The sequence below is a fragment of the Monodelphis domestica genome, chromosome 6 (genome assembly GCF_027887165.1).
Source record: "Monodelphis domestica isolate mMonDom1 chromosome 6, mMonDom1.pri, whole genome shotgun sequence".
NCBI classification, from domain to species: Eukaryota; Metazoa; Chordata; class Mammalia; order Didelphimorphia; family Didelphidae; genus Monodelphis; species Monodelphis domestica.
Window position 1 is genome coordinate 80,591,224 of NC_077232.1, and position 26,976 is coordinate 80,618,199.

Sequence of the window (26,976 nt, forward strand, 5' to 3'; positions counted from 1 at the left end):
ACCTGATTTTGACTAATGGTGATGAATACCTACCTTCTATTGACAGTCTGTCTAGTTGCCCATGTAACAACATAGGAGGAATTGTATTGATAATGTTTTCCTTTACTATACCTATTTTGTTATAAGGGAGGATTCTGTTGCTTAAAAGAGAGAATCAAAGGGAAGTGACAATTTTTTAAAGCATCAATAAATCATTTTTAAAAGCAAAAATGTGAAAAAGAAAAGATGTTTTCTAGAAATAAGCAGCAGCAGGTGTAGGGAGAGAAGAATCAAAATGATCTCTAGATGAAAGGTATCCACTTTTATGTTTTCTCATAGGAAGAGATAGATTAAAAGGAAAGCTAAGTGTTTTTTTTCCCCTTTCCCCTGTTTCTGAACTTCATGAATACTTACGTGTTGTAGGAACTGGGGGAAGTTGGAAGAGGGGAAAAATCATTGGATCTAGAGTTATAAAGAGACTAGACCGATCTAGTCTAGGGGTTTCTAATCTTTGTTTTATAAATTTGTTCCTTAAATAAATGTGATGGGGGGCAGCTAGCTGGCTCAGTGGATTGAGAGCCAGGCTCAGATGGAGGTCCTGGGTTCAAAATTGGTCTCAGACACTTCCTTAACCCCAATTGCCTAGTTCTCATGCGTTGGAACCAATAGTCTGTGTATGTGTGTATATAATAGAAAATGAATGACACAGTTGACTTTTATTATAATCTAATGTATTTTATTTTTATGCATTCAAAAAATCCTGAGGAGTTTATGAGCTTCAATTGAGGGTCCAGGAGAGAAAAAGGTTATAACTTCCCTCATAACTTCACCTGTTTCACAGGTGATTGGCTAGTTCTCCTTAAAGTGTGGAATTTTTAATTCCCCCAGAATTCATAGCCTCTAAGAGAGAATGTAGTGTATGAGAAAAATATTGACTCATATGCACAGTACTAATGGTCAGAAAGAGAAAGGTGAGATGAGGTCAGTGGACACAGATTATGTTCCTTATTTCCTTTATTTTTAAACCAGATCTACTTCACTTTTTAAATCCTTACTTTCGGTCTTAGAATCAATATTGTGTGTTGGTTCCAAGGCAGAAGAGCAGAAAAGGGCTAGGCAATGAGAGTTAAGTGACTTGCCCAGGGTCATGTAATTAGGAAGTGTCTGAGGTCAGATTTGAACCTAGGATCTCCTGGATTTAGGTCTGGCTCTCAATCCATTGAGCTACCTAGCTGCTCCCTGCCACCTCCAATTGATTTAAAAAAAAAAAAGTTTTGATAAAAGAAAAGGTAGCATAATTTAAGATTTAGGGAAGGACTTAAAAGTGAGAAGGATAGAATTGATTATATAGTTTAGATTGGTTCATTGTTGTGCTTCTGGGTTTGACCACCATTCATTAAAATTTTAAGTGAAAATTTTTAGTCTTGTTTACACTGAAGTAGCATGGTAAAAAAAGAATTAGTTGGGTTTGTATTTGCGAAAATTGTTATGTATCAGTGAATCATAAATGGATTTAAATATTTTAATAAAAACTTAAGAATGAAAAAAAATAGAATAATTTATATTTCAGCTCCCCTCCTTATCAGAGAACCAGCTCATGTAAGAGACTTTTTTTTTTAAGAAAAAGGAAAGGATGGGGATAGGTAGCTAGGTGGCTCAATGATTGGAGAGCTAGGCTTAGAAATAGGAGGTCCTAATCTGACCTCAGATACTTCCTAACTGTCTGACCCTAGGCAGATCCCTCCCCCCACCCCCCAAGTTGCCCAGCCCTTAACACTCTTCTGTCTTGGTACCAGTACCTAGTATTGATTCTAAGATAGAAGGTAAGGGTTTAAAAAAAAAAGGAAAAGGAAAGGAGGAAAAAGAATAAACAATACATAAACACTGCAGTTATATGCAATGTATCATATCCATGAACTTCACCACCTCTGTAAGAGTAAGGAAGACTCTTGGTGATGTTTCTCATTTATTTCACAATATTCACTTTTATTTGTTTTATGGCAATCCATTAACATTGTTATAGTGATTGTGTATTTTCTTTTACATCAATTCATGTCTTTCCATGCTTTTATGTATTCATATCAGTAATATTTCATTACATTCATATGCTGCAATTTGTTTATTCATTCCTTAATAGCTGTTGTAAATATTTATTAAATATAGGAACTTTTTTTTTAGTCATTGGAACCAAAGGACTTTTTATTAAGTAAATAGACAAGTTTATTACATATAAGATAATGTGCTTGATTACATTAAAATAAATTTGTGTATGGTAAAAAAGGATGTTAGGCAGGGGTATAATATAGTAGTCTTCAAACTTTTCAATTACATATACTTATCAGCAAAAAATGTATTAGCACTCAACCCCAACAGATGCATATTTACATATGCATCATACATATCATACACACCACATATACACCATAAAACTTGTGCAAAAGTAGACATTTTATAAAGAATGAGATAAAATCAAATATTACTCCTGGAGTTTATTGCTTAAGGAATTAATGTAGTCAGACCTAGCCTTTAGACATTTCAGCTATATGGAGGATTGATCCAATAAGGGAGAGACTAGAGGCAATGATACCATTTAGAAGGCTATTGAAATAGTCCAGGTGAGAGGTAATGATGGACTGTACTAGGAATGATTACATAAGCAGAGAGAAAGGAGAGGAATATAAGAAATGTTAGCTGATTGGATATATGGGTGAGAGACTAATGAGAAGTCAAGAATGCCACTGAGATTGCCCACTTGAGTAGCTTGAAGGATAGTGGTACCCTCAAAGGAAATTCGAGGGAAGTTTAGGAGTGGGTGTAAGAGGAAAGGTAATGTAGAGAAGTTTCAAAGTCTCAAGCCATTCATACCTATTCATGCTGTGCAGCTTTGACTCACCAAAAATGAAAATAAAGTGGGATAAGGCTTTTACTTGCTCCTTCCAGGGAGCAATTTTATAAAGGGACACTCCTGAATTTGACCTGTGTTTCTCTTGATATAGATACCAAGGTAGTAGTTAGGTTTTAACAGAGTTGAAGGACATGTGTGGGAAGGAGGAAGGAGGGGATAGATTAGGAGCTTGCCCAGCCACAGGAGGCCAGCCAGGCTTGGAGCATGCCTAAGGCATGCTCAGCACGCTGTGGGGGGTGGGGTGGGTGGGAGGTGACACTCTGTCTCTAAAAGGTTTCCCATCACTGTATTACTATACTGTGTACTCCTTAAGGGAAAGGCCTGTTTTATTTTTTATTTTATTTTATTTTTTTTTAATCATCAGGATATAATACTGTTCCTTGCACAGTTAGTGCTTAATAAATGCTTACTAAATTAACTGTCCCTCAAGGACAAGGATTTTTTTTTCTCTTTGTGTCCTGAGTACTTAGCACTATGACTGTGGCATGTTAGTAGGCACTTAATAATTGCTTATTGAATGAATGGTTTCGGTGCTGTCTCATGATGTCTTTCCCCTTAGCCCATTAAGATTTATCTATTATTCTTCAGTTTTATAGCCCTTTGGGCATAGTTCCAGATTGTTCTTCAGAATTATTGAACTAGTTCACAGCTCTACCAACAGTGTATTATTATAATGTATTGTAATTTTTCCACATCCCCATCAGCATATGTCATTTTCCTTTGCTGTTATGTTAGCCAGTCTGATAGATGTGAAGTGATACCTCTCCTCTCCTCTCCCTCTCCTTTTCTTCCCCTTTTCCCTTTTCCCTTTCCCCTTCCCCTCCCCTTCCCTTCCCTCAGTTTTATAAATATAAACTTGTATTTATATACAGACTCAGTCTCTATTTGTTTGGGAAATGATTGGCCAATTTTAAAAAGTAATGGGCACAAATCTAGTCTGCAAGCATTTGTTAAGGTGCAATCTTATTCCTCCCCCACCATCAGTTAACAAAACAATTTCCTCACCACTACTTTGTTAATGATTTCCTCAGTACAAGTACTTTCTTTATTTTACAAATGAAGAAACTGGGCTCTGATAATAAATTCTTTGTCTAACAGTTCACATATCAGAAGGGATTCAAGGCCCCCCTTTTTTTAAACTCCAAATCCATTTTATAGTTCTTGTTAGCACACTGTCATACAAAGAATTAAAAGTACAGGTATCACTTCTACATAGATTTTCTCCATTATGGTTTTGAAATATTGTGGGTCAGCATGAAAAATTAAATGAGAATTTTTTGGAAATTTTGCAGAAGACTCATAACATGCAAAGATCAGTAAATGACACAGGAATTTTAGAAACTTTAGAAACTCAGAAATGCATAAAATATATGTATAGTATTATGTAATATCAATGTATTTTTAACAACATAAACAATTAATTTTTTAAAGTTAAGTAAAAAGTTAAAATTTGTGAAAAGAATGTGAAAGCCAGGAAGACACACAAAGACTAGAAATGTAAATATATATTTTTTAAAGTTTAGTAACTCACAAATGCATATAGAGTATTGTAAATACCTCCTAAGAGAAAAGATTCAGATTTTTTTCTTGGTATGAAAGGAGAGCCAAAATTTTTTTACACAGATTTTTCAGATCTTGGACTGTGCTGTGCATCTAACCCCATGACATGAAAGGGGTTACCTGTATAATCTCATATTTATGTATCATTGCATCTATACATATCTGGCCAAATTAACTTTCCTAAAAACATTTTCAGCATCTCTGCTTGAGAACTAGCAATGGCCCTCTATTTATTTGTATAGTGCTTTTAGAAGATGTTTTAAAAATAATATGCACCTAATAATGAACAAAATCACAACTAAAGGGCAGAATAATAACTTAAATTTCATAACTTTTAATAAGACAAAATAAAAAGAATTAACAGTCATGTAAATATTTTTGTTCTAGAACTATGCTGTCTTCTAGGTCTGTTCAGAATTTTGTCTCTGACCTTGTCTCCTTTCTTCCCTTCCTATAGATATTGCTATTATGTCTTCTACTTGTGCTTAATTCACTTTGTGTTGTTTTTGACATGCATCATCTAGGACTGTGTTGATGAACCTCTGCATACATACCAGACTGTGTTGAAGGGAGCTGTTCCCCTCCTCACCTCCATATGCACCTCAGGATATTTCTCACATGACCCACCCCTCTGCCTAGCAGCCAACTGGGAGCACTCCCTCCCTCCCCTGTCTGGTGTAAAGAGGGGGCTCATATGCAGTGTGAGGGTTGCAGTTTGGGCACTGTCTCTAAAAGGTTCATCATCACTGTCTAGGTTTTTCTGTAATAAGTCAATGTAGCAAAATGGTTATTATCAGCCTTGGCAGCAGGAAAACCTGGTTTCAAATTCTGCCTTTGGTTTTTACTGGCTTTTCCCATTAACAAGTTAGTTAATTATTTTTGACCACCTCCAAGACTACAAGTTGAGATCTTTATGGGTATAATCTGATTCTTAATAAATTTTGGACCCAGACTCTCAAGTAATCTATTATAGTTTAGTCAGCTATCCTCTAGTTGTTGGATGTTGAGGTTTTTATTATTTTGCTCTAATAAATAGTAGCTATGGATATTTTTGAATAGTCCTAACAGTGGAATTGCTGGGTCCAAAGACATGAATCCTTTTGTGAATCATTTAGAGGCATGTTGTCCTCTAAAATATTTGCCCCAATCTGTGGTGCCAGTAATAATGTATTAGTGTGTCTTTAATTTCTCTTTGGCCCTTCTGGCCTTATCACTTAAAATTTTTTTGCCTTTTAGTGGGAGTACAAGATGATACGTTTAGGTTTTCTTGCTTTTCTGGGAGTGTGAACAGTGATTATTGTATTTATTAATAGTTTGTATGTTTTATTTTGTAAACTTTCACTTCCTCTGATCATTGCTTTTTTGGGGAGTATGTGTTATTCTTATTGTTTTGCATCAGTTTATTATATGCTCCAGATGTTTTCTTTTACAACTTAAGAAATTTTCAGCCTTGTTGGTTAGCAGTACAACATTTTTAAATTAACTCAGGTCTACTTACTTAGCCCAAGGATCTTCCTCTTACACCATCCTAAAAGCAGCAACTGAATCTTACCAGTATGATGAGGAGACTAAATTCCATATTTACTTAATTTTGTGTGTGTTGATTTTCATTAGTCATTGGTCTAGAGTTTTCTTTTTCTGTTTTGACATGCCTGGTTGAGATATCACAGCCAACATAAAAGGAATTTTGTCTGAGCAGGTATTAATGTGGTTATTAACAATTTGTGTATTTTTTTTTGTTCCTTCACATCCTTTGACCATTGCTTTATTGAGAGTATGTAGTTTTGGTTTTAGAGCTTTGTATCAGCTTCTTAGGCTATGTATCAAAAGGATTAAATACTGATTGGATGGGATATTCCAGGAATCTAGGAATCCAATATCCATAGGGATATAAGAAAAGCATAATCATTAATAGCAAGAACAACAAATTTTATGATTTAATCAACATATGTAGAAAATCTTTTGACAACACAAAACCATTACTAGTCAAATAACAACAATATACCAGAAAAGTGGAGTCAGACTTTTCCTTATTATGGTAGATAACATATCTCAAACCAAGAGCCCCAGAAGTATTTGGGGTAAAAACAGAACTAAAGCAACTCCTTCCTATTTGATATAGTGCCAGAATATTAGCAGTAGAGCAAGAAGATAAGAAATGAGCATGGACAAAGAAGAAATAAAATTGAATGCTTTTTTGCCAACTGGCCTGATGCTTTACTTAGAGAAATCTAGTGAATTAACCAAAAAATTATTTTAAATAATTTTATCAGAGTTGTAGAATGTAAAATCTCAGAATATATAAACTCTGGCTATCTTTATCTGCTGCCATAAGATGCACAAGAACTATAGGAACATAAAAAACATAGAAATTAAAGATCTAGTAACAGGAGAAATATAAATATAAATTTTTCTCGGGTAGAACAATCCAACATAATGAAAATGATGCCACCTTTAGCACTGTAGCAGTCAGACTACAGAGCTGGGGAAAATTCATCAGGAGAAAGCAAAGATCTGCAGTAATTATGGGGAAAAGTGGTAAGGTAAAGGGGCCTTAAATGGTACTAAATCTTAAACTATGCTACAAAATAATAATCATCAAATAATTAGATATGAATTAAAAAAAAAAACACTAAGTCTGTCAGGGCAGCTAGGTGATTCAGGGTATATAGAGCCAGCCTTGGAGATGCCTTAGGCTCTCCTGTCAAATTTGCCCTCACATACTACCCAGCTGAATGACCCTGGGCAAGTCGCTTAACCCTAGTTGTATGTTGAAATAATGGAATGTTGATTGATGAAAAATGATCAAAGGGACAGAGTTAGAGGGAATACTAGGAATACTTGTTTGAATAGATGCAGACTTAAATGAGTGTAGAAACCGGAACAATTTTTATGTATACAGCAAAAAAAGGAAAAAGATTTTGAAAGACTCAAGAATTATAACCAAGGGACTAATGAATCATGCTTCCTATCTTCACTAGAATGATATATACATATTTTAGATATGGACAACATATGGACTTGTTCTGCATGACTAGGGCTTTTTTGTTTTTTAAGAGGAAAGATTCATGGAGAATGATATTGGTAACCCCCCCCAAAGATTGCAAACAAAACATTTAAAAAATACATAGAGAATATTAAAAAAAAACTTCAGAAAAGGATTATAAACAAGTATGGCAATATTAGAATTACTCTTAAACTTAGTAAATACTTTAAAAATAAGGCAAATGTAATAGATTCATAGTTTTTTGTGTAATCTTTATTTAGCATGTATGAAATTTATTATTTGTCAAGTTTGTAACAGTAAAAATCATATATAAAGGAAGTAGGTAGTAGGATGTAGTGGAAAGATCACTTAGAAATCTAAACCCTAACATTAGCTGTTTGATTTCCTGGCAGATCACTGAACTTGCTGAGACTCATTCTGAAAGCCGAGGTTAATAATGCATGTGCTACTTTCTTCACATATTGTGTTAAAAGTACTTTGTATGACCTAAATTAAGGACTATTGAATTGTGACCTGTTATTGCTTCAATTTAGATATATAGCAATAGTAGCAGCCCAACAGAATTTTAGCTAATTATAGAAATAGAGAAGCAAATTTAAATATCACTTGTTTTAATGGTTGTTAGTACCTTGTCATAATTCATGCAGTTTGCAGTATGTGTCCCATGATTATATGGTCCGTGCTTGTCATATACTGTGCTAAACTATAGGTTTTTTCATTCTACACATATCATGCTCCACCTGTTTCTTGACTAGAGATTTCCAGGGAAGGAAGGAAATGCTATTCTGTTGTACTCCATCCATTAATCATCTTGCCTGAAAATTTGTCTGCTGGGGAAGGAAGGAAATACCACATTTTGTGTAGTGCTCTTTCCAGTGGTCACATCCAGCTATACCTTGGTGCTTAATGTCCTCAGAGGACTCCATCCTGAAGCCTACTCCTTGGGTTGGCAATAATCTACCAAAATTCATTCCTTTACAAAATTCATTCATTATAGACTCTTCCTCAAGTCCTCCCCATTTCAGTGATTCTGAAGTCTCCTTTCCCTTATTATTCCAACTCTTTTTTCCATTCCCTACTGTCTGTTTTCTTTTCCTCATCCACTTCAACCTATTTCCTCTACGTTCCCAGTCTAAAACTACTCATGCCTTCCACTGTGCTCTCTGGAATGCCTGCTCCAGAGGTAACAAACTTGCTTTCTTCTTAAATCTTTACATTTCCATTCCTTCCATCTCTTGGTTCTCATTGAGATTTGATGATACAGCTTCCCTGTCCATCTTTTTCAGAGCTGGTTGCACTTTAATTTGTACCCTTGTCTCATTTGGTTAAAATTGAGGAAGTTAAAAGTACTCTGCTTCCCACTGGCACTTTGAGGGTCTTTCTCCATAATTCCATTACTCTCTTGAGGTTCACTCAATCCATATTTAGTGCCTAATCAAGATTCTCATCACCTCAAGGACATGTTTTTGGTCTGACTTACAATCTTTCTCTCCTAACCAACTCCTTTCCTCTAACTAGGGGACTTGAGCAAACATTGTAAGCACCCATCATTTCCTCACCTTATTTATTTCTCATCACCTACTCTTTCACTCCACTTCAGCTACTTATAGATCATACTCTTGATTTTGCCATCATCATAATGTTTCTTTTCTACCTAAATGAATTCTAGAATTCCCTTAACTGATGCAATTCCACCTTTTTCTACTACCTCACAGCCTTGTATTTTGTTCTCTCTGTTATCTCTAATTCCTCAACCTCTCAGTTCTTCTCCACACCATCACCCCTACACACCAACTATACTTACTTTTGTCCTTTTCCTTGTCTTGACCCCTTGGTGATCCAGTGCAACTTTTATTGCTTTTTCCCAAGTCCCATGCTCTCCTTATCCTTTTACCAGTCTTGTTGCTGCCAAGCCTCAGTCTTGGATCACTTCCACTAGGCCAGTGATGGGCAACCTTTTGAGTTTGGTGTGTCAAAATTCGTCCCAAAAACTAGCATAATTTGACTGATGTGTCACTTTGAGAAAAAAAAACCCCACATAATTTCATGATATTTATAGTTTAAATAACAAAAAATGTATAATTGTAATATAGAACTGTATTTAATAAACCAAAAACTAGATATTTAACTTACCTGCTTAGTGACTTCTTTGTTTATCTGTCAGTTGGTTTCTTTTGCTGGTCTTGATATTATTTAACTTGGGTGGGGTGCCATGAACTAAGATGAGTGAGGGGGAGGGGGAATTTTTTAACTAACCTGCCTATTAGTGACTTTTTTGTTGCTGAATTTTATTGGCTAAATCTTCAATTGAAGGTTGGTATTTTGTACACTTAAAGCACAAGCAAGCACTACTAACTTCATCTGTCAATCTGTTTCTTTTGTTGGTTTAGATATTATTTAACACTGAGAATAAGGTCTCACAAAAGTATGTAGAGGGAAAAATTGTGAGCAAAGCCATTGCTATATTTTTCAGGGTGCTAAAAGTGTCTGGTAATTGGTTTCAGGCACTCCTTCTTTGCATGTTGCCTGGAGCCCCGCCCAGTCTTCAGCTGGCCCCCTGGCCAGCTCATGGCTTCTAAATTGATTAAATCTATCACTGAACTGGTCAAGTAAGGAGTCTAAAACATGCTGGTACTTTATATGCAAGGGTTCCATTTCATTTTGTACAGTTGCACTGGCCTTCTCAAAATACTTTATTACTCAAGGAAAATACTTATAAGCTTGAAAATTCACTTGAAATTTTTAAGTTTACTTTCAAAAGCTTTATGTATCCAAACATAATGTCAATACTCTTGCCAAAATCTTGTAACTTTAAGTTCAGTTCACTAATATGAACAGAGAGATCTGTAAAAAACATCAGAGAGTTGACCCCACTTATTGAGCAGAGGAAAGTTTATCCTCATCCTTAAGAAATACCTTAATTTCTTCAAAGCACTCCACAAAGCTCTCAAGAACTTTGCCTTGGTCCAGCCATCTTACATCATTGTACATCAGCAGTCCACTGTAGGTGGAATCAATCTCCAGTAAAAGTGTAGAAAATTCTCGCTTGTAAAGGGAGTGAGCAGCTATTAAATTAACTATTTTTGTAACAACTGACATTAAGTCATTGATATTGGTGAATCCTGCCTTGTCACATAAAGCCTCCTGATGGAAAATACAATGAAAAGGCACAATTGGATATCCAATAGCTTCCATAAACAGTTTGACAAATCCAACTTTTTTTCCCCACCATGTTTGATGCCCCATCTATCGTCACTTACACAACTTTAAAGATATCAATGCTTAGGTCACAGAATGTTTGTTGTAACAACTTTAAATATTTCGCTTCCTGATGTTCTTCTTGGCACTGATACTAACTTTATCAACTTTTCTCTCATTGTGAGACCATCAGAATATTGACCAATAATGGCCAACTGAACATGTGATGTGACATCAGTTTCATCCAGAGAGATTGAAAAATATTTTTAATTACTTATGTCTCTCTTTAATTGATGTTGTATGTTTGTGTTCAGTCTCATTATTTGGTCTTTTATGGTATTTCTACTGAGTGGTAACTCAGATATTCTCTTAATAATTGCATCTTCTACATATTGTGAAACACAACTGGTGCACATCTTAGGAAAGTTTCTTTAATAAATTCTCCCTCACTGAGTGCTTTTCCATGCTGAGCTATGGAGTAAGCAATGCTCCAACTTGCAGATGTTAAATTTGTAGAGCCTTTTACAAATTTAAGGATGGAATTAAATTGGCTCTTATAAAGGTGAAGCTGCCTGGAAATGTATTGCTTCCTTTCATTCTCATTTTTTTTTCAAGATCTGGGAATGAGTCATTTCAAAACGTCTATTTATATTCCACATTCTGCTTACTACCGTTTCAGTACATAGAACGCAAAATGATCTGCCATTTTTTTCTATAATGCCATACATCTCAATCCATGTCTCTTGAAAGGGTTGGCTACTGCTCCTACCACTTCCTTTACTTAACCTTGGTTTTTTTATTTTAGGGGTTCTCCATGGGGGGGGCAGGGACAGAAGATAGAATTCTAGATAGCCTGTTAGCCCTGCAGGCAATGAGGGGTTAACTAGCCTAACTCACCACAAGATGGCCCATGTAACTGTCTTTTAAGGAAAGAGCAGGGTTAATAAGCAGAAATAGGGATGGAGTCTGCACTCTGCTGCAATATGGCTGCCACTATTTCTGATGGCTAGAAACGGCACCCATGTAGGTCCGGTACCTCTCCCAGCCTCCCCCTCACTTATCTCAGTAATGGTGGTCAATTAGAAATCCACAACACCAGTAGATTGGATGATGGTTGCTGTGGTGATGTGGTTGTTGGTAGCGGCGATCACAGGGCCCCCAGAGATGAATCCCCCGCAGCATTCCGAGGCTCCCTACTCTTCTGGTTGGAAGTGAAGTAAAAGCTCCCCTAATGGCCTAACCAGAAGTCCCAGAACTAGATGTTCTGTGCCGGAATTCTGTTGTTTTGGCCTACAGACCTCTGGCACAGAGTATCTACACTACACTACAACAAATGTTTTATCCTCGGCTACTGCACCGGACCGTGAAAGAGCCAAGGATGAAACATCCTTCTCGGCATGTGGCCCCATACTTCTCCCTATGTTGACTCGCGTGTCATAGGTTTGCCAACAAGGCACTAGGCACTGCTTTCAGTTTTATTCACATGTTGCTGAACAGAGCTGGAGAGAATGATGAAACTGTTGTTTGGAAATACTGCATTTGTTTCATAATCTCTGGGTCCTTGCTGTGAAAAGGCAGTCCCTTTAAATATCCCTGATCCTTTTATTCCTCAGACCCTTACTAGATGTGTGATCCTGATTAAGTCACTTAGTCTATTTGCCTTAATTCACTGAAGAAGGAAATGGCAAACAATCAATCCCGACATTTTTGTTATGAAAACCCCATGAACAATATGGTACATGGAGTTATGAAGATTCATGGACACAACTGGAGGACTGAACAACTATCTTTTTACTATGCCACTCACCAAAATGGCTTTTCAAGGCCTTTTGATGCCTCCTCAAACTACTACTGCCTTTCTTTCCCATCATGCTAAAAATACTGCAGCATATTTAACAGAAAAAAGATAAGGCCAATTACTGAGAGCTTTTTTATGTCTTCCTTCTCCTTTCATATCACTCCTATCTCAACACTAACTCCTCTTTTAGCCATTTCTCATATGAGAAATCCTTGCTAAGGCAGATCCCTCCAAATGAACAAGTAATCTCATTCTGTCTCAATTTGTAGCACATTTAGCACACACTGTCTATAGATTGCATCCCCACTGCCTACCAACTTACTGATGTCTCCCCCATCTTCCCCTCATTCATCTATTTGTGCCTATTAGCCCAAATCTTTCCTACAGTCTATGCTATTCACCTCTTTCATCATTTTCTTTTTGACTTTAGTCTGTCCCTCCACCCTCATCATTTAATTGAAACTGCTCTCTTTAGTTACCTCTGACCAAGTCTTGGTTGCCAAACTTACTCTTTTCTGACCTTTCTGCAAGTGTGGAAACTGTTGATCTCCCCCTTGTTATTATTCTCTTCTCTCTAGGTTTTTGGGATACTGCTTTCTCTTGGTTTACCACCTACCTGTCTGACCCCTCTTTCTTAGATTTGTTTGCTGGATCTTTCTCCAGATCCCACTTATTAATTATGGTGAAACCCCGCACCTTCCATCTGGAGCTTGCTTCTTCCTTTGAATTCTCTCACTTAGTGATCTTATCAGTTTCCTTGGATTAATTTATCTTTATGCTAATAATTCTAAGATTCTCTCATCCAATCCTAACCTTTTGTTGAAATACCCTTTAAGTGAAATCGAGGAAGGTGTGGCAAAACAGCCAAAATTCAATGAAGAAAATGTTGATAAGTAAAATAAAAAAAATAGCAATTAAGTTTAGCAATAAAGTTAGATATCATAAGTAATGTGTAAGGTCAATTTTGCATTTAAATGTTGTGTTATATGTGTAGAGAGTTATGTTAAGTGAAAGCCCCCGAAATAAAGACCTCCACTTGCATCTTCCCCTGACCTTGAAGTCAAATAACATTATAAGCAAGTTCATTTCTTTAAGTTCTTTCTTACTATCTATATCTATATTTATTTTTTATTTATAAAGTACATTTTTGTATTTTAAAATATATAAAACAAAAAATTATGTGTTTTTCTTTTTTGAGACCCGAATGGATTAATTAAATGGGGAAATTTGATTTGACACAGGAGCAAATTGAATTATGAGGTTGGCCATGGAACAGATTAAACTTGTTGTCAAGTTATCGTATATCTTCATCCCATCACTTGTTAAGTCATTTCAATTCAAACTTCAAAACATCTTTCATATATGCCCCCTTCTCCAATATTCAGCCCTCCTGTTTCAGGTGCTCATCACTTGACATCTGTGTTACTGCAGTAGCCTTCTAATTGTCTCTGTCTCAAGCCTCCCCACTATGACTCATCATCCTTCACTTAGCTGTCACATTGATCTTCCTACAATGTAGATCTGACCATGTTTAACTCCCTCTCCTACTTCAGTAATTTCAGTGACTATTCCTTTGACTGTCAAATATAAAAAAATCTTCTTTTGTTTTTAAATCCTTTCATAACCTGGTGTCTTCCTATCTTTTCAGTCTTACTGTCCTCTAGTCCTTCAGTCTACTCAACACTGGTCTCCTTGCTGTTTGTTCTTGTACAAAACACTCCATTTCTTGACTCTGTTTTCACTATGTTTATCCCATGCCTGGAATTCTTTCCTTCCTCATCTCTTCGCTTCCTTGAAGTCTTAGCTAAAATATCACCCTCCACATTTTCTGATACCTTTTAATTTTGCCTTCCTTTTCTTGATTATCTCATATTTATCCTGCATGTATATCTTGTTTGCATTATTGACTCCCTCTTTAGATTGTGAGTTCCTTGAATAGGGATTTAATACTGGATTTGCTTTATTTGATATTAGGTTCAGCCTTTTCATCCTCTTGGGCACTTAATAAATGGTTTTTTACTTCCTGACAACATTGGGGTAATTAATATTAAATGGTATTTGGTAGAAAAATTTCCTTAAAGCCTATTTTTCCTCCCACATTCAAATCTCCCCTTCCCCCCATCAGTATTAACATATTTCTCCCACTTAGTCAAGTAAGGAATATACTGCATATGTCTTTATTGGGTGATTTGGGGCCGATTCCCTTAAGATCAGAACTGCAACTTTGGCTAATTTTTGACTCATTCTCTGGGCCTACCACAGTCCATACAATTTGTAACAGGTTTAAGGTTTTGCTTTGGGGTTGAGGGAGGGGTTTTTTGTTTTTTGATAAATTGAATCAGATACTATACTGCTTAGGAAGACTTACCAGATCTTTCTCTAGCAGATCAATTCAAAAGTGCTTTACAAGTAATAGTAAATGCTTCCCCAAAAAGCTTTCTGGGCTTGAGCTGAATCTTACTGTGATGATAGAGGTAACAGTTATTTACATTTATCTTTTTTTTTATCTATAGTTACCTTTTTTTTTTTTAAACAGGTTTTAAAACTACTACTGGAAATCTGCACTTTGGGCTATTGTGAAAATTAAAGAAATGGTCTACAAGCATATATAAGGAGTTGAAGATTTAAATTTTTGCCATTTTGGGGGCATATATCATACACTTATCATTTTTCTCTTTTGGGAACTGAGAAACATCATGAGCACAGTAAGTTATTTTTGTTTTTTAAACAAAAGTCTATAAAAATTAGCCCTGATGTTTTTATTTTGCTTTTCAAGAATAAAGATATGATCTTATAGCTTCAGCCGTAAAAAAAAATCATCTATTCCAACCCCTTCATTTTAGAAAACTTGAGACCCAGAGAAAGGAAATGATTTGCCTAAGATCATAGAGTGAATTAGCAGAAGAACCAGAACTTAGAATATTGACTTTCAGACATAGTTCATTGTTCAAGCCACTATACCATACTGTCTCTCAAACTACTTAGTGGCATATTGAACTGAACACTAGTTTTAGTTCTGCCTCCAACTCACTGACCTTGAACATGTAAGTGACTTGACCTTTCTGACCTGGGCCTCAGTTGTTACTTATAAAAATATGGGATTTCTATTCAGGAAATCTGTTTGGAATTAAGGTTTTTATTTTTAATTTTTAAAAATATATGTAAAACATCTGTATATTTTGACTCAAGATCCTACTGCTAGGTCATATACAACAAAATGTTTTCTTGCATTTTTCATAGTAGCAAGGAACTTAAGAAAAAGTAAATAACTCAGTTGAGAAATGGCTAAACCAATTATGATGTTTGACTATAATGAAATATTGTGCTGTGCAAAAAGAATAAATATAATGAATTCCAAGAGAAGCATGAGAAGACTTATATGAATTGAAGCAGAGTAAAGGAAGCATGACTAACAAAGTGATTGGAAAGAACAAAAAAGTAAAAAGACAATATTGTATAAATACAATAGAAGCTTGACTTTGGAGGAGACTTTAAAAAACTACACTTCCCTTCAATCTTGACAGAGGTAGGGGAATCTTTATGTAGAATATTACACATATAGATTAATTCATTGTTCATTGTTGATTGGTTTTACTGAGCATATTTTCCCCCTCTTAATTTATTTGTTAAAAGAGATGGCTTGTTGGGTAGTGGAAGAAATTGATTTGGAGAAGGTGATATAAAAAGAAAACGTCAATTTTTTAAATGTGGAGTTAGACTAGTTGATTTGTTCAGCTATTACATTCAAAGGAAGATAGGTCTGATTCTTAGGGAGGTTACAGTATGCTAGGAGAGAAAGATAAGTTCAATTTTCATCTCTGCTAATTGGCAACATTCTCTCTGTCTCTGTCTCTCTGTCTCTCTGTGTTTCTTTCCCTCTCCTTCCTTCCCCCTCCCTCTTCCTCTCCCCTAAATCTTTGATCTAGTATACACAAATATAAAGCAGAGTTAGATTTAGAGGAAGCCTTAGCATTTGCCTTAAAGGCAAAGAATGTTTCAGAAGTCAGATATCGGTAGAGGGAGGGTTCCTTTTTAGGTATTTTTGAGACAATGTGAGTAAATTATAGGCAAGTAGTTTGAAATAAGGTTGGAAAGAGGACATGGAGAATCTTGAGTGCCTACAGGAGGTTGTACTTCATTCCAGAGGTAATGAAAAACTATTGGTGATCTTTAAGTTCCTTTCCAACTCAAATCCTAATGTGGGATTTAGATTAGTTTGCCCATTCATTCAGTAGATACATAACAAGTACTTTACTTCAAAACAACATGGGGATACAACCTGGTTCTTAGGGAAATTATGATATACTAGGGGAGAAAGATATGTTCAAATCTTGTCACTGCTACTTAACTAGCTCTAAACAAAAAGTTTTGACTGTATGTTACTTGGAATAGATTCTACTTTTGAAAGTTAAAAAATAACATTTGTATTTCTAGCAATTTTATTTTTATAGCATGTAATGTGTCTTATTTACTAATTTGGATTGTATGTTTAGTAAAACTTAAAGATGTTTAACTGACCAGCTATTATAAACTTGTTTCCGGGTGTGTGTTATCTGTTTTGTTCACAATTGCATAGGCTTTTTCATGTATGACAGGTTGTATATTCATTTTTTTGCATACAAAAAGTTTTTTGCCTTAAATATTAAACCACATGAGTTAAGAAGGAGTGGACCCTCAGATGATATCTTTCACCAAGGACACAGGAAGAAATTGTGTTGCCTTAGGTTAGGCAGAGATAAGAAGGGATTAATTAAATCATGAGGCATGTTTCTTGTTAGTGGCAGAGAAGTGTTTTGAATCCAGGCCTAACTGACTCAAAATCCAAAATTTTTTCTATAATACTTTATCATATCCACATATCTTCATCAGTCCTACTAAATTATATGCTTCTTTAGGGAAGAAACCATATCTTAACCTCACTTCTCTTTCCCATGGCATCAAGTTTGGTGCCTTACACATAGAGTGAGTGAGTGAGTGAGTGAGTGAGTGAGTGAGTGAGTGAGTGAGTGTGTGTGTGTGTGTGTGTGTGTGTGTGTGTGTGTGTGTGTGTGTGCGCGTGCGCGCGCACTAAGATTGAACTGTAATTATTCACTGGAAATGTTTTATATAGGCAAGAAAACTTTTTATCTGTCCATTCCTGCTATCCATCTTTCTTTTATCTCCCCTCCCTTTTGTGACTAAATTCCTTGAGCAGAGCTTTTACTTTTTCTTACTCTCTAACTCTACATTCTGATTTCCAAATGAAAGAACTCTTCCCCAAAGTAACCAGTGATCTCATTGCCAAACCTTTTCTCAGTCCCCATTCTTTTTGGTTCCTCTGTAGCTGTTGGCATCAGTGATTACCCTTTTCTCCTTGATATACTTAGTTCCCTTTTCTATAGATTTTAGAAACACTACACTCCCCTGGTTCTCTTCCTAATTGTCTGACTACTTCCTTTCAGGCTTCTTAGATTTTTATCATGTTATACATTAGAGATTGTGGGTATCAACCAACACTTTCTGGGCCCTCTTCTCTTTACTATTTAATGAAGTCAATACCTATAGATTCAATTGTTATCTCTATGCAAATAATCATCTTAAATAGATTTATTTATTATTAGATTTATTATTATTATTTATTTATTTGTCCTGCTCCAATATCTCTCCCCTTAGTCTCACATGTTGGGCATTTTGAATAGGATGTGCTGTAGCTATCTTAAAACTCAATTGAACTTATTAATATCTTTCCCTCGAAAATCTCTACTTGATTGCATTTCCCAACTGTACCTTTTCTGTGGTAGTACCCAGTGCTTAGAATTCTCTCCATCCTTATTCCCCACTCTTGATTTTCTTGACACCTTTTAATTGTATTTCTCTCCCTCTTAAGATTATTTCTAATTGTACCTTCCTTGTTACATAGTTGTTTATATGCTGTTATTCACATTAGACTAAACTTGAGAGTAGGTTGTTGTTTTTTTCTTTTGCCTTTCTTTGTGTACTCAGTGTTTAGCACCATGCTTGGCACAAAGTAGACACTTAAATGCTTCTTGTCTTGATAAGAGGTAGAAATTAGGCACAACATCCTTTTTCCAACTTTTAAGTGTTTCCCACCTTATTCACTCACATTGCTTAAAATGGAACCCTCCTTTCACTGGTCTCTGACTTCTGAATCCCTTTTTGTCTTTAGGGCAAGGCTTAGTGAGGTCTGGGTGAGTCAGAAGCAGAAGCCTTGCCCTAAAATCAAGCATCATACTCTCTATTATATATACCTGAGAATGTGTGCAGTTGTGAAGGAAAAGATGAAGTTACTAATAAAATCATACAGAATGTTTGAAGTTAAATGTGCAAGTGTTGAGGCTTTGACCATTTTATTTAAATGTGAAGAAAATGACATGTAAAGCCACCTACCTCACAGGGCTGTTGGGAAGATTAAATGAGATAATTTTTTTTTTTAAGCACTTAGTGCTGAGCCTGGCTATTTCATGCTGATTTTTTTTTATCTTTCCTCCTCCCTTTTATAAAGCTCATAGGAAACTTGAAAACTGTTTTAAATCTTGTTGCCAGCCTTAAACAAAAGGCCTAAGACCAAGAAGGACCAAGCTTCTAAATAGAAATTCTCTTTGGATACTTGTAAAGTACATACAGAGGCTTTTCTAGAGGATATTGGATTTAAGTAAAGAAAGCTTTGTGATTATCCCTTGTTTTATATTAGTAAACTCAGGACAAGAATGTAAGCAAAGCTAGGAAAAAGTATCTTTTAAACTGGTAGTTCTGTGAATTATTGGCATGCTTTGTCACAGTCACAATTCTGTGGCTTAGGTATTGTGACTTTAATGTTTCCATTAAAAATTATTAAAAGAGAAATAATAACTCCTTGAATTTTTTCAGCTAGTTTTAGACAGTGATATCTTGGAATCATTTGCAAATGAGAAAACCAAGGCTTAAAGCTGTTTTAATGACTTGCCTGAGACAAAAGTACTTTTGGGGCTCAGTGTTACATACTATTTGATACGGAATCATTTTCTTACTCAACAAGATTTCTGGACAGGGGCTTTTAACAAGGCATTTCACAGAAGTCTCAGCATATACCTTGGTGAACAAAGATGGTGAGTTGTAGGCTAGGTGATAAATAGTTAAGTGGATTTGGAAATATTTGAATGGTTGTACTCAAAGAGAAGTCAAAAAAATAGATCATTTTCTCCTCAAAAGGAGGGTGTCTAGTAGAATACCCCAGGGATCTGTCTTGCTATTTGGTATTAATCATTTTCATCAGTACCTCAAATGAAAGCATAGATCAGCAAGCATTTATTTAAAACCTCGTCTTTACTAGGCATTTGTTCTAAGCACTGGGAATATAAAGGCAAAATATATCCCTTGCCTTAAGGTTATATTTAATGAAGGGAAACATTATCTTCCATTTAAAAATATACAAGAGATATGGAGTAATTTGGTGGTTGCAGGAGAGGTAATAGCATTTTGGAAAACCAGGAAAAGCCTTATGTAGGAGGTGACATTTTAAAGGCTTGAGCTTGGAAAGAAGGTAAGGGCTCCATTAGATAATTATGGAGAGAAAGCATATTTTAGACTTGGGGACAGAGCTTAGGCACAGAGAAAGGGATAGTTTTGAGGAAAGGCAAGTACTCTAGTTTGGCTGGATTAGTGTTCCATGGAAGGAAATAAGATCGAATCCTCTGCATTAATCAAGAGGTGATAATTGCATGAATTAGGGAGAATGATGACTGCAAGGTTGAGAATTTTTAGCTTGTAGGTGACAGGAAAATAGCGAGGATGCCTCATGTTGGAGAAAAGTGGCTTTATAAGAAAATAGGTCAATAGGTTGGGTCCAATAAATTGAAATGATAGGAATAAATAGAAAATACTGAACTTGGGTTAAAAAAATGTCAACTTAACAAATATGTAATGGAGAAAGCCTAGGTGGAGAGCATTTTATCTCAAGAACTCTGTTTTGATAGACTAAGCTATATGTCATGGCAACCAAAAAGTTAATGTAGTCATAGGTTATTTTAAAAAAGACATCTTATACAAAACAAGGAAGTGATAATCCCATTGTATTTTCTTCTGATCAGACCACAGCCTATACTGTTCAGTTCTGGGTGCCTTATTTTTAGAAATAACTTTTATAACTAAGGTGGAGTATTCCCAGGGTGGAGAGTGTATGTAATAGAGCTCATGTTATATGAGGATCAGATGAAACAACAGAGAGAGTGTTTAACCACATGAGAGGTTTATGGGGAGACTTCATAGTTGTCTAAAGAGTTTTCATGTGGAAGATAAATTAGACTTTTCCATAGCCCTAGATTGTAAACCTTGGAGTGTTAGATACCAGTTGCAGAGAACCAGATTTCAGCTCAATATAAAGAAAAACTTCTGACAATTACAACTGTCCCAAAGTAAAATGAACTATTCATCAGAAAATAATGGATTCCCTTTTATTTAAGGTCTTTAGGCAGAGTCTCCATTGGACTTTGGCCAGGGATATTAAAGAAGTGGTTCCTCTTCGGTAAGAAGTTGGATTAAGTGACTTGTAAGGTCCCTTCAAACTCAAATTCTTTGATTGCAATCCCCCTACACTTTAGGTTAGATAATTATGAGACTAAAACAAATAACTGCCTGATTGGCCAGCCCTCTGGTAAATGAAACTCTCCATTTTAGCAGTGTTTTACCATAAATTATACAACATCTGTTACTCTGCCTACAGTTGGAGCCTTACCAGTTTTTTAAACCATACTTGGGTTTCAATTAAGCTGATAAAATACTGAAAAAAACTAACATCACTGCTACAGTGTGATGTAGACTCAAAGTAGGCTTAAGTAATATACTAAATTTAATTACAATTTGTTTAGATTTTCCAGACAAAAAGAAATTCTGAACAGCTATGCTAAAACAGACCATTTCTTTCAATTGGTAAAAAATAAAATAAGAAAATTGATCAAGTAGAGAAACCACGAAAACCCCCCAAAATGTGTAGATCTCTAAAAGAATGAGAAGTACCTTGCAAGGAATTCTAACTGGAATCCTAAGCCACTTAGCCACCCTGGTAGGTTAACAAATTTAGGTTTATAAAATCAAAGAATTGCAGTTAGGAGAGACTTGAAAATTCATATAGTCCAATCTCTACCCAAATGGTGTATTATGTTTACATCATTCCTGACAAATAGTCAACTATACCAGTGATATCAGACTCAAAAAGAAACTAGGGTTATTAAACTATATGCAAGGATCCCTAAAAGACTGACTTAAAAATCATTTGCAATATTACTGGTTATGGATATTCTATTTTAAGGATACTTACAAAAAGGATGACTAGGGTGGTGCAGATGAAGCCCTAGGGGACACTAGATTTATGTTGGTATAGCCATAAGATCACTTTGATTTTATAAAACATTACATTGCAATAGACATTACATGTAAATTCTCTTAGCTACTATTTTACTCACAGAATGAATTAAAAAACATTCAATTCTTTTTATGTGACTTGCTTTCTATCTAATATTCCCCATCCTGGATTTGTTCAGTAGATTGTTAAACTCAAATGCCAAACTTATTTCTTACTTCTGAATTATAATTATTTTGATCTTTTCATTTATCACTTAATTTCTTTTATTCTTAATAGACTCAAAGAAAGCGCCGGAGTGGAACAACAAATTCCAGACAGGCTCAAAAACGAGAGCGATTAGTAGGTCCAACATCTGACATGACTTCAGAAACTGAGCCAATAGAGCTTGTAGAAAGTGGTAAGTGTACAAATAAAACTTACTGAGTCTTTTATTTCAGGAAGATATTATAGGACCTAAAATTTTGAGAATTATTTTAGGAACATCCACCTCCCAAAATTTTTTTGTTCAAAATTTAAGGCCAGATTTTGTTATAGCCATTCCTTAGATTTCTGTTTTTATTCCAAAATGCTCCAAGGTTTCTCAAACTTGAAAACATGGTAATTCAAAGGGTATAAGTTTTGTAATTTAACTAAAGGACTCTCTTTTCTTTAAATTTATCCTTTTGTCTTAATGTTAATCATGAAAGTCCATAACCTTCTTTCTTGGTTTTCCATAAAGAGGTTATAAAGGTGTGAGTTACAGGAAAGTTCTACTGTCATGGAATTGACAGTATGAGGAGTTAGAGAAAGAATTTTATTCTGGGCATCTCTTGTGAGTGTGGCCATCTTATTCTTCTTACACCAAAATCTTAAGACTGCCAGAAAAGGTGACATTTTCCAAATCATTTCTGCCTTGTGAAATAATTTGAAATCAGTCCTAGGAGACTTGTAGTTGTTTCTATTTAGCTCCTGATATGTATTATCTCTGTCTTATGCCTTTATTTTAGTGAAGATTAAAAAAAAAAAACATTGGTTGTTTATATAGCTTTTTGTTGTATTGTTACATCCTAAATGTGCCTCTTTGGTTGATGCTTATAATAAAACATAATAAAGTCTAGTGTTAGCTAGCTAGGGAGCTAGTCTTTGGTGAGATCTCTAAATTTGTAAAGTAGTGCCTTATAGAATTCCTACGGTTCCAGAGATGGTTCTGAATTCAGGCTCAGGGCAGTACAGACTAGCTACTAAATGGGGGGGAAATCCTGGAAGTTGACTAGAGATTTATTGCTAGGGTATCTGCTAATAACTTCTCTGTTTCTGGAAGGTCAGATTTGGGTGGATGGAGGATATTTATTTAGATTTACTGAATTTTATTGTCAGATTCTTGATGCTTGTTATAAAATGCTTTCTTTTAAAGCTGGAGAAGAAGTGGTGGACCTCACCTGTGAATCTACAGAACCTGTGGTAGTGGATCTAACTCACAATGATCCTGTGGTGGTAAGGATCAGCAGTCTTTATTGAGGTGGAGGCTACCAAGTTTTAGCTACTTGGGCAATCTAATTGATCTAGTGCATGTCAGTTCTTAAGTATGAATCAGTAATATTATTCTACTCCAGCAAGCAGATTATTGCTCACATGATAATGTATATAAAGCCTTTGCAAACCTTAAAGAGCCAGGGATACCAGGTACTTTTTACTCTGTATTATAAAAAAAAATGTGTAATGCTTTATACACTTTTCCAAAACTTATTTATTAAATATAAAGATATAGAAATGTGTTCCTCTGTTTTAGAACTAAAATTTTATTTGCAAAGAAAATAAACAGTCTCTAGCCGTAAAAAGATATATCATTCCTCCTATCATTTGGCCTAATGATGCAGTATCATATTGGAAGTAATTTAGCCTTCCTTTCATTTATAATATTTTTAAAATGCTTATTGATGTAACATAAATTAGCATTTAAAATATACATTTCTTAAACTCTGCTATACTGATTCCGATGACTCCTAGAACTTGGTCTTTGGCAAAGATACCAAGTTATAACATAAAAAATTTAGAATAACAGTCAAAGCTGGAATGGACTTTAGGAATCATCTAGTCCTAATGACTTGCCCTAGGTCACACAGTAAGTAGGACAGAATCTGGAATGCTATACAAACCTAGCTCAATATATTTTCTGGTTGTCAGATGACTGTGTTGTTCTTCCCTTCATGCTACAAGTTAAAAAAAAAGTGCTGACTTTCTAACTGTTGTAGGAAACAGCATTAGAGTCAGAGGGTAAACCCTAGTTTGCATCTTAGTATTAATATGAATTTGATCTGAAGTCAGTCTCTGGATCTCCATTTCATCGTCTGAAAATTTAGGCAATTGGGTTCAATCTCTAAAGTTCCTTTTAGCTCCAAAGCCTCCCTCCTTATCTATGTGTTTGAAGCTGATTTGTGTTTTTTCACTTCATGACAAGTTGGAGAAATTCCAGATAGATCTGGGAAAGATAGATAGGAATTTTTTTTTCTGTGTTTTTTTTAATGTGTTTCTATCACCACTGGAATATATTGAGAGACACTGTCTTATACTATGGAATCCATTTGTTTGTACACAAATGGTAGCAAGAATAGTTGCCTTGGTGGGTTTCAGAGCCCTCCTTTTTCTCTTACTTCCTCCCCCTAGTTGGGATCTTATGTACCTCTAATATTGATAACAACTACAACATTTTTATAGTGCCTATTGTGTGCCAGGTGCTGTGCTAAGTGCTTTACAAATATTGTTCTTTGGAATCTCACAACAACTCTTGAGAGGTAGGTGCTGTTATCTTCATTTTATAGATGAGGAAAATAAGGCTTAGTTTTGTTACAACATCACTACCTCTATGTTCAAGGATTCCCAAATTCTCCTATTTGACCATAATCTATTGGCTTTTCATCTCTGCTTTGCCTTACAAAACTTTATTCTTTGTCCCCACCATAACCTTCAATCTTCTGACCCTTCATTTCACTCCTCAGCCATCTACTCTTCACTGGCTACTCTGTTCTTTTTCCCCTATCTTGGCTCATTGGTGAATGACTTTAATGCTACATTGTCGTCTCTTAATCCCTAATTCCCTTATCATATCACTAGTTATGCCCAGCCAAGTCTTAGCCTTGGATTACTCTCATTGCTGTGTTTACTTCTACCCATGAGCTTCTTACCCAACCATTCTGACTGGGTTTACTACAAATTCATGTTACACAAACTTAGCTGGGTCCTCATTGCTACTAGTCAGTTCTACTATATCTCCCTTATCAACTTCCTCTCCCACTTCCACAGTGGCTCTTCCAAACCTCTTTATTCCTTATAAAACCTCCCATGGATTCGCATCCCCTACCCAAGCTGAGAACCTTGATTCATTCATTGTCAACTCCTTTGTCTCCTTCCTCATCCCCGTCACTCAGGTGCCTTCTACCATTATTTCCTTCTTTACCGTTCCTGTCTTATATGATGATTTGACTTTATAACTGCTCTACTTTTTCAAATGATTTCATCCTGTCCCATCTCTTCCAACAGATTCTTGTCATCCTCATTCTTCAACTTATTTTCAGTCTCTTTCTCACTATTGGCTCATTTCCTGTTGCTTACAATATTCCCATGTCTGTCTGAAAAAACCCTCACAATCCTTCCATCCCTGCTGTCATCTTAGATCTCTTCTGTCCCTTGTGCTATAACCTCTTAAAGGCTATTTACAATAGACGTCTCTACCTTTCTCACCTCTCACTTTCTTTTAACCCATTACAATCTAGCTTCTGGCCTTTCTCCACCACATCTGCTCTCCAAAGTTACCACTGATCTCTTAGTTGCTTTTCTCATTTTTCTATCCCCTTGACCTATTTCCAGTTTTTGACACTGTTGGTTATTCCTCCTTGATATTTTTTTCTCTAGGTTTTTAGAATATTACTCTCTCCTGGTTCTCCTCCCATGACATTTCACTATTCCTCTCTCTGATCCTAAGCTTTGTAACTAACAGAGAGTCCCTTAGGCTTCTGTCCTGTGATCTCTTCTATACTACTTTACTTGGTGATGTCACCAACTCCCACAGATTTAATTGCCATCTCTATAATGATGATTCTCACATCTTTTCCTGCCTCAAACTCTACTGACCTCCAGCTGTCTTTCAGTAATCTTGAACTCTTCATGTCCAAAATAGAATCTGTTTTTTTTTCCTCCTAAATACTCCCCCTCCCTCCTTCTTCCCTAGTGCCTTAGGCTGGCAACCTAGGAGGCATCCTGGAGTTCTTACTACCTTTCATATGTCTCCACCACTCTCTATATCCTGCTGCAATGTTTCTTGAATATGCTTCCTTCTTTCTTCTAACACTGCCACCACTCTAGTGCAGGGCCTTGTCACCCATGCCTGGACTAATAGTTGGCTTGTTTCAAGTCTCTCCTCACTCTTGTTTTACCCTTTATTCAGACACCAAAGTGACACTTAATGTGCAGGTCCAACTGTGTAATTTCCCCCCTACTTAGTAAACTCCAGTGTCTCTTTCTTGCTTTCATAATCAAATACAAAATCTGTTTGGCATTTAAAGCTCTTCACAGACTAGGCACAGGTTCTCCCCCCACCCCACTCTTTAAGACCAAGCTAAAATCCCATCTTTTACAGTAAGCCTTTCTCAACTCCACTTTATTCCAATGCCTTCTTTCTGTTAATTATGCCTAATTTATTCTTCCTTTAACTAAGTTTGCAAGTATTTGTTTGCATATTGTCTCCCTTCTTAGGGCAGGAACTTCCTTTTCCCTCTCTTTTTTGTATCCCCAGTGCTTAGCAGAGTGCCCAGCACATAGTAGGCTCTTAATAAATGTTTATTGATTGATTCAGACACATTAAATTACTTGCCTAGGATCATATAACTAATCAGTATCTGAGGCTCAATTTGTACTTAACTTGGGGCAGCTTAGTTGGCTAAGTAGATTGAAAACCAGACCCAGAGATGAGAGGTTCAAATCAAACCTCAGACACTTCCTGGCTGTATAATCCTAGACAAGTCACTTAAACTGCATTGCCTAGCCCAGTGATGGTGAACCTATGGCACACAGAGCACGCCTGCAGTTGCCCGCCAGAGTTCATTTCTAGAAGCCAGAGGAACTCAGGGTGGAGCTATCTCCCTCCTCCTATGTGTCTGAGGACATTCTTCACTTTCCTTGCTCCTCTGTGTAGCAGCCTTATCTGGGGTAAAGGGGGT

General features: G+C 35.9%; 1 protein-coding gene across 1 annotated transcript in view; it reads left to right on the top strand.

Annotated features, from left to right (window-relative positions):
- Positions 1–26,976, top strand: part of RNF4 (ring finger protein 4) — a 76,699-nt gene that overhangs the window by 19,251 nt on the left and 30,472 nt on the right. The window contains exons 2-4 of the mRNA XM_001373813.5: positions 14,984–15,152; positions 22,061–22,181; positions 23,178–23,257. Coding sequence (XP_001373850.2) covers positions 15,144–15,152; positions 22,061–22,181; positions 23,178–23,257 — 210 coding nt within the window. The 5' untranslated portion in view covers positions 14,984–15,143. The remainder of the gene's footprint in view (positions 1–14,983; positions 15,153–22,060; positions 22,182–23,177; positions 23,258–26,976) is intronic.